This window comes from Sapajus apella, unplaced genomic scaffold (assembly GCF_009761245.1).
Source record: "Sapajus apella isolate SASKATOON/1434 unplaced genomic scaffold, GSC_monkey_1.0 scaffold3, whole genome shotgun sequence".
NCBI lineage: Eukaryota > Metazoa > Chordata > Mammalia > Primates > Cebidae > Sapajus > Sapajus apella.
Genome location: NW_022436943.1, coordinates 36,089,110 through 36,104,633, shown reverse-complemented (window position 1 = coordinate 36,104,633; position 15,524 = coordinate 36,089,110). Strand labels below are relative to the sequence as shown.

General features: G+C 33.5%; 1 protein-coding gene across 6 annotated transcripts in view; it reads left to right on the top strand.

Annotated features, from left to right (window-relative positions):
* CSMD3 (CUB and Sushi multiple domains 3) overlaps positions 1-15,313 on the top strand; it is a 1,239,477-nt gene extending 1,224,164 nt beyond the window's left edge. For 3 of the 6 annotated variants that reach the window (XM_032246349.1, XM_032246365.1, XM_032246363.1), the window contains 5 exons: positions 218-376; positions 4,221-4,333; positions 7,035-7,122; positions 9,696-9,831; positions 13,305-13,464. In XM_032246349.1, the coding sequence (XP_032102240.1) occupies positions 218-376; positions 4,221-4,333; positions 7,035-7,122; positions 9,696-9,831; positions 13,305-13,464 (656 nt within the window). Of the gene's footprint in view, positions 1-217; positions 377-4,220; positions 4,334-7,034; positions 7,123-9,695; positions 9,832-13,304 lie in introns of all 6 variants that reach the window. The other 3 variants (XM_032246357.1, XM_032246370.1, XM_032246339.1) reach the window with 2 other exon arrangements.
* The last annotated feature ends 211 nt before the right edge of the window (positions 15,314-15,524 follow it).

The following is a 15,524-nucleotide window of genomic DNA, read 5'->3' as shown; positions in this document are numbered from 1 at the left end:
TCTCTCTTATTGATAACCTATGAACAAATCTCTATTATTGCAATGTTGATTTATTCGAAGAAATGGAAACACTTTTACATGAAGAATTAATTTTGTAACACACATTCAACATTACTGTGTATTTAGCAATACATCATTATTCAAAAACTAATTATTTAATGCTTATATTTATAGGACATTGTAAAATTAATGTGTAGTGTATTTAATCTATTCACAGTTCCTGATGATGTATTTGCCCAAAATTATATATGGAAAGGCTCTTACAATTTCAAAGGAAGGAAACAACCCATGACCTTGACAGTTACTAGTTTCAATGCTTCCACTGGGAGAGTTAATGCAACATTGAGCAATAGCAACATGGAGCTGCTACTTTCAGGTATCATAGTAAAAACAGCAATGAAATATAATACCTTCATGCTTTTATTTCTATTATGATTTTATCATTTTTAGTAATGCATTTATACAATGAAATGTTTATTTTGATACATTTGCTTTTGATGACATTCATATTCACTCAGAATCAAGGTTTTCTGTTTTTGGATTTGTCAATGAATGTGACTATAGAAATATAAAACTAGTTTTAAAATAAGTTCCTTCAATAATTTTTTCATAGCTAGAATTAGATGTCATATATTAGGTCATAATTTTTTTATTGTACTTTAAGTTCTAGGGTACATGTGCAGATGTTTCAAGACTGTTGCGTAGGTGCACACATGCCATGGTAGTTTGCTGTCTCCATCCCCTCATCACCTACATCAGGCATTTCCCCTCATGTTATCCCTCCCCAACCCCCTTACTGTCCCTCCCCTAGCCCCCGACTCCTCAACAGACCCCATTGTGTAATGTTCCCCTCTCTGTGCCCATGTGTTCTCAGTGTTCGGCACCACCTATGAGTGAGAACATGCAGTGTTTGGTTTTCTGTTCTTGTGTCAGTTTGCTGAGAATGATGGTGTCCAGATTGATCCATGTCCCTACAAGGGCATAAACTCGTCCTTTTCTATGGCTACATAGTATTCCATGGTGTATATGTGTCAGATTTTCTTTACCCAGTCTATCATTGATGGGCATTTGGGTTGGTTCCAGGTCTTTGCTATTGTAAACAGTGCCACAATGAACATACGTGTGCATGTGTATTTATACTAGAACGATTTCTAATCCTTTGGGTATATACCCACCAATGGGATTGCTGGGTCAAATGGAGTTTCTATTTCTAGATCCTTGAGGAATCATCACACTGTCTTCCACAATGGTTGAACTAATTTACACTCCCACCAACAGTGTAAAAGTGTCCCTATTTCTCCACATCCTCTCCAGCATCTGTCGTCTCCCGATTTTTTTAATGATCACCATTCTAACTGTTGTGAGATGGCATCTCAATGTGGTTTTGATTTGCATTTGTCTAATGACCAGTGATGATGAGTATTTTTTCATATGTTTCTTGGCCTCATAAATGTCTTCTTTTGAAAAGTGTCTGTTCATATTGTTCACCCACTTTTGAATGGGTTTGTTTTTTTTTCTTGTAAATCTGCTTTAGTTCTTTGTAGATTCTGAATATTAGCCCTTTGTCCAACAGGTAGATTGCAAAATATTTTTCCCATTCTGTGGGTTGCTGGTTCACTCTGAAGATTGTTTCTTTTGCTGTGCAGAAACTCTTAAGTTTAATTAAATCCTGTTTGTCTATTTTGGCTTTTGTTGCCGTTGCTTTTGATACTTTAGTCATGAAGTCTTTGCCTATGTCCTGAAGGGTTTTGCCTAGGTTTTCTTGTAGGGTTTTTATGGTGTTAGGTCTTATGTTTAAATCTTTAATCCATCTGGAATTAATTTTAGTGTAAGGAAGGGGTCTAGTTTCATAATTTTTAATTTAGGTGTGAATACAATAAAAACTTTCTTTATACTCATAAAAACAAAAATACCAAATCATTGATTTCTCAGCTAGTCTATGGCCACAAAATCATTTCTTCAAATGATGATATTTAGATGGACACCCAATATTTAAGGCAGATAAAGATAGAGCTACACTTATTTAAACATCCATAAGGGAACCAAAACCTGTCCAATCTCTTTTGTTTCCTCTGTCCAGTACACATCTCTCATTATGTTAGATTGCACCAGTTTTCCTAACAGTCAGATATTCTCTCAAAAGTCACCTCAAGCAATGCTCCCATGACCTGACCTGACCTAAAGGAATATTTGTATTACAAATGCTGTCAGGAATATTTATTAGTTTTAGGTAGCCTTACCCTGTTTTTTTTCTTTTTAATATTTGAAATTATGTTTTTTGTGTTTATTCTTTATTATGTATCAGTATACTCCAATATAAATTCTAAGAAAGCTCTTTGCCTTCCAATTTAATGTTGTATGCCTAGAGGCTAGCAGAACATCTGAAACAAAATAGGCCTCAATAATTATTTTCAAATTAATGCATTTGAATTATAATTTCTCTCATTTTTTAAAATGAGTCCCTATGATAAGTGATATTGCAAATATGCAATATATACTGTTAACTTCTTGTCTATATAGACATATCCCATAAACATATTAATATTGAAATAATTTATGCTGTAAAAAGTGGAAAATAAATTATATTAATTGATTTTGTAAATTTTAGAAGAAATACTGTCATTCTTATTATTGAATGATCCTCCATTAAACACAAAGTAAAAATATTAGAATTTGCTATGCAGTATAATTTAAAAAATACATATAATGACATGATATTAATTGAAAGAAGCTTTAAATGAATAAGACCAATTCACTTAAATTATGACTATGCTTTATTTAACTTTGATGTATTAACACAGGTTTTCTTTATATTCTATAAAGAGTTACCCCAAAATAAATGTATACTTATTCTAATCTGGATAAACTCATGAGTTTTCTATATATATGGAAAGACAAATAATTAGATTAGATTAATTTGCTTTCACTTACTGTCTCCATATAAAACAGTTGTAGCAATTTTTAAGCAATAATCTGATCGATTATTTTTATGTCTTTTTCCTGTTGATTTTAGGCCAAGATCTATGTCTCATTATTTTTGCATTTCCTGTGTATTATGGTGAACACTTAAGTTAGAATGAATGAATGGAGTCAATTTTAAACAATGGTTAATCACAAATTTTTTTCTTAGATCCTATTTTATACTATTTCCCTAAATATGCTTGCATTCCATCCTATTGCTACCCTTAGAACACTTACCGTTTAAAAATCATTGTATATATTTTTCTTCTCTTCCTTATGTCAATTACTTGTATTTACCTTCCCAAACTAAAATCCCACTTTATTTTTAAGAACCGGATCAAATGCGTTTTGTTTTTTTGAGATAGGGCCTTGCTCTGTCACCCAGTCTGGAGTGCAGTGATGCCATCTTGACTCACTGTAACCTCCACCTCCCGGGCTCCAGCCATCCTCCCACCTCAGCCTCCTGAGCAGCTGGGACAACAGGAGTGTGTCATCACGGCTGGCTAATTTTCAAACATATTTTTAGTAAAGATGGCATTTTACCATGTTGCTTAGGCTGGTCTGAAACTCCTAAGCTTATACTTTTGGACTCAAGATATCTATCTGCCTTGGCTTCCCAAAGTGCTGGGATTACAGGCATGAGCAACCATACTTGGCCTCCAGTGCTTTTCCTTTATAATTATTCCCTCATCATTCAAGTGTGAAGTGCTCTCTCTCTGGTTTTTAATTTATCATATTCTCTCTTGTGTTTTAGTGAGCTGTGTGCCTTACTTATACTTCCTACTTGGTTAGAAATTATTAAAACTAGGAACAATATATATTCATCTTTGTGGCTCAAGCAGCATCTATAATACTCTTTTTCACAGAGTTGGCATGCTAATTCATTATTAAGGAAAATATCAGGAATTTTAACATTTTATTTGTATGCTTGAAAATTTTAGAACCTGATTGGGGGAAGAAATCATTTTGTTTTCGATATCATGGAATAATGTTATTAAGAACACGAGTGCTTAACTGTGATAGCGCAGATAATTTAAACCCCACAATTAAGAAATAAGTTGAGGATTTCAGAAGATGGAGAAATCAATGTATATTACAGGATTTGCAGACAGCATTATGGGTTAAGCCATCTTTGACTTGCCTTTGTTTTATTTGTCTGTTACATAGCTTACATAATCTATTTATGGAGCTATGAATAATAAAATGAAGTATAACTATTTCCAAAGTTAAGTAGACCAAAGTGTCCTTGCATTTTACAGGGGTATATAAAAGCCAGGAAGCTCGCCTAATGTTGCACATATATCTTGTTAAAGTACCAGCTCATGCTTCTGTGAAGAAAATGAAGGAAGAAAATTGGGCAATGGATGGCTTTGTAAGTATAGTTATTTTAATGTCTATTGCTGATTTTAATGATAAATTTGTGACTTGTTCAGAAAAGAAGGTTTCTAAATTTAGCTAATTATGAATACATATACACATGTATATATTAGTAAATATAAATAGTATTCTAAAGTATAAACCTAGGAATACTGGATTCTGATGTGCTTTGCTTAGTTTTGTAGTGTGTGTGCAGGTAGATGGGTGGCTGTGGGTCTGTGTATGTGTGGGTGTGGGTGGGTGTGGGTGTGTGTATATGTATGTGTGTGCAGATCTGCATATAGTTTTTCACTGGTTTCATCAAATGTATTCCATCTACAGTCAGCTACAATAAATAAATCTGGATAAAATATAATTAGTCTTTGTCTGGAACCACTGCTACTTAAGACATATACAACATATTTACAAAGTGCATCAGAAAATTAAATATTCCCATTATGTTGAAGCATGAATTTAGACTATTTTCTCTATAAAGTCCATGAAAAGGAACTTAGGTGAGCTGCTTCCTGTAGGGAGATAGTTACTGTAGCTTCACTATGGAGTCACTCCTCCTATTAAGTGATTTATGTGAGTGGAGTTTTAACACTGACAGTGGAAACCACAAGGGCCTGGAGTCTTTGCTGAAGAGTCAGCATGAGAGATCTGACTGCCTTAATGGGAAAGAAGAAACTGTAGTAGGTCATAGGCCACTATTCAGTAGCCTTCGATAAGTTTCAGTAAGCCTCCAAGAAGTTCAATAAGCCTACTATGTCATAGGCTTTAATAAATTTTGGTTCCTGAGGGGAAAAAAAATATTCATCCTATTTATCCATTATATATTCATGGAGTTGGGAACTGACTCAAATCTTCAATGCACTCAGATTGTTTAATTGTATTATTTTTGTAGGAAATAAAGTGAATTGATTCATTAAAATATTAGAGTTTGAGCTTCTCCTTAGAAGTACTTTATTTTTAGAGTGGCCATACCCAAATATGATGTCTGATAATAAGCAATAAACCACTTGTGAAATGTCAGGCTTGCAGGGGTGGTTTGGTATGCTTTGCCTTTTAGAGTGAGGATTCAAGTGTTTAACAACTTTTATAATAATGTACATGACTTAGGTAATTGCCATTGATTAACACAAACTTCAGGATATATCACTTTAATACTTAGTTGTAGAAATTGCTGAAATGTAACATTTCCTATTTTACTTATGAGACCAAATTACATTATGCGTATAAAGTATTTTTAAATATAATATTTTGTACAAATGCAATGTGCATGTAGTAGCATTTGCAACCTTAGACACAGCCATGAAGTCTCAGGGTCAAACAATAGTAAGTATTTAGTTATTTTTCACTTGTAGTGGGCTAGCTGTGGAGGCACTACTTGAGGCTGTGGTATTCAATACAGATCTTCTTCATATCTTATCATATCATTTTGGGGCTGACTCTGAAAGCGCACTTGCCACCTAGAGCATGTACTTCTCTTGTCAAAATTCCAAAATTCTCAGGGGGCAAGTGGTTCTGAAATAAGCTGTGATTCTGAAATAAGCTCAGATACTTTGACATACGCCTTTGTCTTGAAGCTCAATGTAGATATAAGTCACATATCCTACAATTCACCCATTAAAAATGTCCAATTCAGTGGTTTTTAGTATATGCACACATATATGTAACACTTATCATAGCTGATTTTAAAATATTTTTTTTTTTTTTGAGCAGAGTCTCACTCACTCTGTTGCCCAGTCTGGAGTGCAATGATGTGATCTTGGCTCACCATAACCTCACTCCCAGGTTCAAGTGATTCTCCTGCCTCAGCCTCCCGAGTAGCTGGGATTACAGGCTCACACCACCATGCCTGGCTAATTTTTGTATTTTTAGTAGAGACAGGGTTTCACCATGTTGGCCAGGCTGGTCTTGAACTCCTCACTTCAAGTGATTCACCTTCCTTGGCTTCCCAAAGTGCTGGGATTATAGGTGTGAGCCACCTTGCCAGGACTAGAATATTTTCTTCATGTTATTAAGAAACTCCACAGCTTTTAGCTACCAATCCCCACCTTACATTCTCAAATCAGCTCTAAGTAACCAATCTATTTTCTGACTGTGTAGATTTCCCTGTTCTGACTTTCATATGAATGGAATCATATAATATGTGCCTTTTGTGACTGGCTTCTTCCACCTGGTGTGATGGGAAATATGGCTCTTAAGGCCTAGTCTTGCAACTGAGCTATTGTCAGTCCCACCCCCCACATTCCATAGGCCCAAGCAAGTCACACGACCAAGCCCAACTCAATGAGATAGGGAGTATACACTTCCCATGAAGGTTGGGAGAGGGAGGATGTGGAACAGTAATAGAATTTACAAAGCACAGTATTTTTATGTTTTAATTTTTTAATTGATCACTGTATTTCATCATGTCATTGTTTTTTTTGGACAGCAGATGTCTTAACCTATAATAAATCTATATCTCTATATCATATAGTAATAACCAATGTCTTTTTGTTATATCATAATTATTTCAAATTAGAAAATTTACTTTTGCTTTTAATGATGGAAAATGTGCACAATGTGCTATGTTTTGCATGTGAAGAAAATATAAAAGAAAGGAAGTTGAGATAATATTCATTTCAGAATAAAACTGGATATTTATTAAAGTTTGGAAAATAAAGCTATTGTCAGTATTCAGATATATTTGGTCCTTTACATATTTTTAGGTTTCTGCTGAGCCTGATGGAGCTACTTATGTATTTCAAGGATTTATTCAAGGCAAAGATTATGGGCAGTTTGGCCTACAAAGACTGGGTAATGTATTCATTTTGATTTTCATGAACTTCTGTTATTATGCCAGCCATAATAAAAGAAGACTGTGGATTCTGTACATTAGGCACACTTACTACACTGTAAATTCTTCACTGCCAGGACTATACACTGATACCTTTGATAGCCCTTTTAAATAATCACATTCTTCAAAATACTGAATCTTTACCAACTCTGTACAGTGTTTAGATTTTCATGTTATTTCTAATAAACATGATAGACTGGCTTTCTGTTAAGCACATAAAAAGGATAAAACGTGATATAGATAAAAAAGAAAATATTAAATTGTAAATTTTTTTTTTATCGTATCTCATGAGAACTGTAATACTTTTCTTTGGTTTGAATGCTGTCACAGTTTTCACTCCTCTGAAAATGTAGTGACACTTTGAGAAACTCCTAGAGTCTGGAAAGGAAAAATGATTTTGAGGAATGAGCCCGTTTTGGAGATTTGGTGCTCTTCAAATATGTAAACTTTCTGCAGTGGGAGGCAAAGAATTTTGTCATTTTTATTTCCAACTCTTCTATGAGTGTGTAAACCTTTAGTGGTCTTGCAAAAATGTGTTTATACACATAGCTTTTGGTGTATAATTCTCCTAAGTTCTGCTGTCTCCTATTATTACCTTGTGACAGGGATATACAATGAACAAATTTACGCTCTAAAAATCATTATTTGACATTTATCTTCTTAAAAAATGATTTTTTTTTTTTTGAGATGGAGTCTTATTCTTGTCACCCAGGCTGCTGTGTAATGGCACAGTCTTGGCTCACTGCAACCTCTGCCTACCGGGTTCAAGCAATTCTCATGCCTGAGTCTCCTGAGTAGCTGGGATTACAGGTTCCCACCACTATACCCAGCTATTTTTTGTATATTTAGTAGAGATGGGATTTTTACCATGTTGGCCAGGTAAATCTCAAACTCCTGACCTCAGGTAATCTGCCTGCCTTGGCCTCCCAAAGTGCTGGGATTACAGGCCTGAGCCACCGAGCGCAACCAAAAATGAACTTTTAAAAAACAAATTTGAACTTTTGCATAGCTTTACTAAGTCACAGGAGAAATAAGGTAAAAAACAAGATACTAATTTTCTTTAACCTGGACAAAGATGAGGTTTAGTTGAATGTAACTGTTTATCAAAACGAGAAATGAGCTTTCTCCGGATGAAAAATAGATGCCATTTACATCCCATCCTGCCTGTGTTCGTCTTAAAAACTGTATAAAACACTCATTAAACCTGGTACATTTACACAGTTGTGTAATTTAGTGCTGAATATTTTCATGTAATATTCTCCAAAGTGTCTCAAACACTACATCTGAAGCAGAACCGATAAAAAAGGAACTATTTCCTCTTAAGAATTGATAGCTGATTCCTTTTCCCTCATTCCCGTGCCAGTGTGTTGACAAACATGGCTTTTCTCATTTCCTAACTCTGCAAATGCCATCAGCATTTACTGAGCTTCAAGCAGAATATTTGTAATCCTGTATCTTCTTGCCTCTTACATCCTCATAAATAAGTTCTGTTAATTTTCATTATGAAATCCTCTTCAAGTCTATTGTCTCATGCATTTCCTAGTGCTCTAGTTTAAATTTTAATTCCCTTTTAAAATCTCAGTTGTCACTACAATCTTTTAACTACACCTGGTTCCAGCCTGTATTCCCTGCAGTCCATCCTACTACAGTCATGTTCTAAATCTCATGTCGTATCACTGGGTCTTTTATTTCTAAACACCTTCAGTTTTTCCTGAGGTTGATAGTAACTCTGCTGGGCGCCATTGCTCATGCTTGTAATACCAGCATTTTGGGAACCCAAGGCAGTAGAATCACTTGGGTTCAGGAGTTCAAGACCAGCATGGGCAACATGGTGAAACACCATCTCCAGAAAAAATACAAAAGTTAGCTGGGTGTGTTTGCATGTGCCTGTAGTCCCAGCTATTAGGGAGGCTGAGGCAGGAGGATTGCTTGAGCCAGGGAGGTTGAGGCTGCAGTCGGGGTGACAAAGTAAAATGCTGGCTCAAAACAAACAAACAAACAAAAAAACAAACAAAAACTGAGTTCATCAGAATGGTTTTCTTCTTTAGAGTCTAGCCATAGTTTATTGTTTTAACCTCCCACTTCTATCACACGTCAATGCTCTCACATCCCCTAACTAAACCACTCACCTTCTCATTTCTAGGCTTATGAAAATTCTTCAAGCCAAGCCTATGTTGTATATCCTCCAGAATTACTCTTTTCTTTTCTAAAGCACATTGACCATTAATCCATGCTTGATATGTACACTTATTAGTGTCTGTACATCTTCCCACTATTGTATAAACTCCTTAGTTCAGGGACTCTGGTTATTTTTTAGTCTGTAACCTTTCCTGGAAAAATATTTCTACATAAGAGGCATTGTGCAAACATATGTGAAAATGAGTTGACAAGTTTCATGAATTACGTTTGTTTACTATGTCCATTTCCAGGTACATATCTTGGGAATGGAAGAAATTAATTGATTCATGAAAGTAAAAATTAATTATGATAAAAGAGTTGTCATTGTATTTATAATTTATTTTTTATTTTGTAGGACTGAATATGTCAGAAGGTTCAAATTCTTCGAACCAACCTCATGGTACAAATAGTAGTTCTGTGGCCATTGCTATTCTTGTGCCTTTTTTTGCACTTATATTTGCAGGATTTGGATTTTATCTTTATAAACAAAGGTAAGCTGATTGATATTTTAACTACGAAATGTTTCCCGAATCTATTTTTCATGTTATTTCTACTGCTGTAATTCAAATCCTAATTTCAATTTTTTTTCTGGGTTGTTGAACTCTCTGTGTGCTAACTATTGCCATAGTCATCGAAAAACTTATTTACCCTGCCCACCCCTGCAACACTACATACAATATAACAAAAGTCCTCTATTAAATTGCACAACAATTCAATTTAATCTTTCTTTTGCCTGTCAATTTCCTGGTGTGCAACTAATTGTAAAAGTTATTTCTACGTTATGTATAATGAGACTTTAGAGACAGAAAATTTAGGTTAACGTTTAAATTTGAGAGGTAATATCTGCTGCCAGATACATTTAGAAAACTAGGAAGAAGCTTGGGTCCAAATCTCTTAGTTCACATGAAAACACTGATTTTACCCAGACAGACAGATGGCAAAATTGCCTAATCTTCTCATTCAACTTCTGTTGCTTTTGATGAATTGCAATTAATATATTTGTGATAGATCTAAAATACAGCTATAAATATTATTAGTCGATCCTGTTCTCTCAGTCCATTACAAATCCTGGTGAGTGCTTTCTACGTCCCACTATTTGGGATAATCCCTTATCAAGATAAAATATGTGAGTAGCCAGATAATTAAATGACTGTAACCTAAATGCCTTTCCTCCAAAATTTCATTTGGGGTCAGTCTGCAACATCTTAGAATGATTTACTTAATATTATACAAATGCGTATTGAGTGTGAATTAGCAGCTATTTAGATCTGGCCAATATCAGATTTTATTAATAGATAAAGAATATTAATCACTAAATTTATTTATAAGACATCAACTTTTTAAAAAATTTTGGTAAAATAGATGTAACCTAATCTTATCATTTTAACCATTTAAAAGCATTCGGTTACGTGGCATTTAGTGCATTCATAGTGCCATAGAACCATCACTACTGTATATTTCAAAAATATTTTATAACCCTCAAAAATGCCAAAGGGAAATTGTACTCATTAAATTGTCACTCCTCACTCCCCTCACTCAGCTGCAGATAACTACAAATCTGCGTCTATTGGTTTGCTTGTTCTGCATGTATTTTACATAAATGAAATCATACAATATGGGATATTTTGTATCAGGCTTCTTAAACTTAGCAAAATGTTTTCAAATTTTATCCATATATAGCATACATCAGTACTTCATTCTTTTATATGGCTAAATAATATTCCATTGTATGGATGAATGTGTCCACTCACCAGTTGCTGGACATTTGAGTTGTTTCTAAATTTTGACTACTGTGAATAGTACTGCTGTACACATTTGTGTATAAGGTTTTGTTTGATCACTAATTTTCGTTCTTTTTGGTATATACACAGGAATGAAATTACTGAATTATATGACAATTCTATGTTTAACTTACTGAGTTAAAACATCAAGCTGTTTCGCACAGCAGCTGCACCATTTTACATTCCTATCAGCAATTGACAAAGGCTCTGTTTATTCCATGTCCTAACCAACACTTGTTATTTTCTGGGTTTTTGGTGTTGTTATTTGTCTTTTTTTTTTTAATTTTATTGTAGCCATCCTAGTGTATATGAAGCTGTACCTCATTGTAGTTTTGATTTCCATTTTCATAATTGTAAGTGATGTTGAGCCTTTGCTAGCCATTTGTCTTTGTGGAAATGCCTAATCAAGTATTTTGTTAATTTCTAAATTGGGTTGTTTGTCTTATTGAGTTGTAAGAGTTTTCTATATATTCTAGACCCTAAGCCCTTATCGGATATATGTTTTGCCAATATTTTCTCCCTTTCTGTAGGTTGCATTTTCCCTGTCTTTACACTGTTCTTTGATGCACAAAAATTTTCCACTTGATGAAGTTTAATGTTTTTTTTTTCTTGTACTTTTGATGTCGAATCCAAGAAACCATTGCCAAATTCAAGACCATGTGTTTTTCCTAAGAGTTTTATTGATTTAGCTCTTGTATTTAGGGTTTTGATTCATTTTCAGTTAAATTTTATTTATGGTGTGAATTTTTAAATCTCGATAGTATTTTCCTTCAAGCTGTTGTTGAATATTGACAAGGGGCAATTATTTTGTATTTTCATGATTATTACCTAATTAGAATGCAATGATGTTGTTTCTGTTTTTTATTTTATATCTAGTTTGAAAAAAATATGATCCAGTAGACTTATAATAAGACACATCTAGTGAGAGCAAGTTATTAGTTTTCTTCCAATAAACTTGAGGTAGTTTTTTTTTAAGTTGTTATTATAGGAATTGCATAAATTTTTGAAATATACACAAACTCAGAAAATGTATTAGAGATAGTAATACAATGGCAATTATAAATTACAATAAAATTAATAGTTGAAATTTGATTGTTCATTGTAAACAAGAGTTGAGAAACAAATTTATTTTAAGATATATCCTTTTAAGGAATTAGGCCCCAGAAATAGATAGCAGCAAGTCTGCCTTTCTTCCAGAAAAATGTGAGCAAGTTATACATGGTATGTGGGAAAGATAAACTAGATTAGCATTAGTCAAAGGTGAAATAAAGAAATGAATCAGAATTTCAAGACCAGCAGCCTCTACCACCCAACCTAGAATTCATGCATCTTGCTACCTAATTGTCAGTAATCCTCTAGAAACTGTTTTCAGGACTTGTGTATGAGTGTAGCCATTTCTTCGAGTTTTTGAACTTGCATGCTTTAATGTGTACCATTTTAAAAACAAAATTGAGTGTTCATGTTTTGGGATACTCCAAGTACCTTTCCAAATTAGGACTCAGCATTAGTTGTGTACTTTTCAGGGAATCTCCTTCATTCCTAGTGCAGAACCAACTTATAATTTAAGTTTCAGGTTAAATTTTACCTCCTAAAAGATGTTTTTCCCTATTACCTCTCCGAAAGTGGCTTCCAGTTACTTTTCATATTAACCATTTTCCTTTTCATCATAACAATACTCATTAGTTACTATTTTTGGTTTTATTTGTTTTTAATTTATTCTTGTTTTTTTATCACTACAATGCGAACTCCCTGAAAGTAAAGACTATTTTTTTTTAAATTATATACCCAGTGTCTAGAATAATGACTGGCACATAATAGATGTTCAGTAAATATTTGATGGACAAATAAATAGTGATGAGATTTAAATCTATCACTATCATTATTTACACTATACATGATAAGTCATAGTAATTTCTAATTTTGTAAGAAAATTTATTATAGCCATATTATGTATTTATATTGCTAATATTGTTGCTGTAAATAAATATATATTATATGTAAAATTAAAAGTCACTCAGGTTTTTAAAGTAACAAGCAATTGTTCAAGGTTGACTTACTGTGTTTATCATGTCTCCATCTTTTTAAATTATATTATCTGCTAACGGTGTACATTATGTTTGAGCTGTTGTCCACCGTTTCTGGAAGAAAGTTAACACCTAGCTAATTAATTTTCTTATCAACAGGACTGCACCTAAAACACAGTATACAGGATGTTCAGTTCATGAAAATAACAATGGCCAAGCAGCTTTTGAAAACCCCATGTATGACACCAACGCGAAGTCAGTGGAAGGGAAGGCAGTACGATTTGATCCCAACTTGAACACGGTTTGCACAATGGTATAACAAGGCAACCCTTTGCCTTCTTCAGAAGCTTGGAAATCGACACACAAAACAGTGCACACTTAGTTCACTGCTAAACAAATTAAAGCACACTTTTCAGGACTTGCTGGGTCACCTTTTCCTGAGGAATGATACAGAAGAGTGATTTTTCATAAACTGGACCATAATTCTTCATGTTTACCATGGAGAGTTTTACAAAAATTTGGCTGCACTCTGAGAGTGCTTACTCACAGTTTATTTGCTTTTTTTAAAAAGGAGATTATTCTAAAACATAAACTTATTTGCATATATTGGAGGAGCATCCACTATCAGTATTTCTGTGCTTTATAAACTATATTAGAGGGACTGGGTTTTAAAAAAAAGATATAGGGTAGAAAATAAGAGCTATACTTACAAGAGTCAATAGATCACTGACTTCTCTTTAACTGTCCTGAGCTACATCACACCCATAAGTCTGTATTTCATACCACTCTGTCTTACATTTATTCTTGTTAATCGAGGCATTGTTTTCCTTATTTAAGATTGAGTTATGACTATAAATGTTTATGAGCTAATTTATGCCTCAGAAGAAATAATGTTGCCCATTCCAATTTGAATCTTTCTGTTTCTTTGTTCTTTAGTATTATATTGCTGTTCTTCTTTTAGACTGGTTTTCATCGTTTCTACAAATGGCAAGTTCATTGTGCTACCCTCCCGATTTTCCATTATGGAGTAACCAGTATTATTCAGTGAGCTACGGGGTAGTATTTAACTCCTTGCTTCAGTATGTTTTTTTCTATTTATTTTTATTATTTTTAAAATCCCAAATGTGATAGTTGGTTCAATGTGTTTTGTCACCCAAAGACCATTGGCTGGCAAAATTTATCTAGGAAGATTATTATTTTGCAGTTATCTGAGACACCAAACTTACCATCCTTTACTTTCCAATATTTTTGAAAGACCAAATAAAATGTCCTAATCACCTACTCCATTTATTTCTACATTTCCTTCCAGTTGAGTCTTCAAATTTAAATTTAGTTTGACACATTTAACTTTCACTTAACAGTGATTAGAAAAATATTTTTGTCCAGTCCCTAAACATAATGACTGAAAAAATTATTATTTTAAATCACCAGTATAAATTTATTTCCTAAAGTTGTGGACATGCCATATTTTTATATATTTTTAAGTTTCTGTAGCTTTATTCTTAAACACCAAGTTTCAGATATAACAGGTTTCTTTCATTGTCAAATTAAGATATGCATTTTTAAGTTGTTGGTGGCTCATTTACAACTATATCAAATAGTAATGCCAGCATTTTTATTTAATAGGTCATAGTCTTCCTTTTATAGCATGTTTTACTTCATTGAATACCCAGTGTACCCAGTGTTAACTCTTTGTTGTTGTCCCTTTCAAATATGGATAACTCTGTGAACAGTCTCGATTTTTTGTATCATGAGACAGAGTGCCTAAGAGAAACCCTTGCACCTGGGAGCGCTGCTTGGATCTATCTCTACAACATTTAGTGAATTTCTTGTAAACCACTTTGAGATACATTGTTTTGGAAATTCATACAATTTTCTCAACATTGTACTCTACTGGCAGGATGCAGTTTTAAATTTTATGCCATCAGTTATTTATTCTTGTTTATTCAAATGACTGCAATAACGATGATTCATTCATTAATGTTAAGGTTAATACATTTAAGATCTTGTTTAAACAATGTTTCTTCTGCAACTGGCTACTCCTCTTATATTAATGCATACACTTTTGTAAAGAAGTATATTTTTATGAAAAGAAACTTTGTAAAAGTATGATGTAAATTTTCAGTGCAATGTAAACAAAATAAAAATGGATAATTGCTTTTGTAAAATGTGTTTTTTTTTCCCCAAAATAAACTGCGACTGTTCAGGTCAGTAAAAGGAATGAACAGCCCACATCTATTTCTTGCTTTTAAAACTTCCCAAACTGCATATTACATATATTTAGTTTGTAACATAATAATGAAATGTGAATATTTACCTTCTTTACATTCCATATGTCCTTAATTATGACACTTTTGGGAAAATAGATTCCAAGTAAAT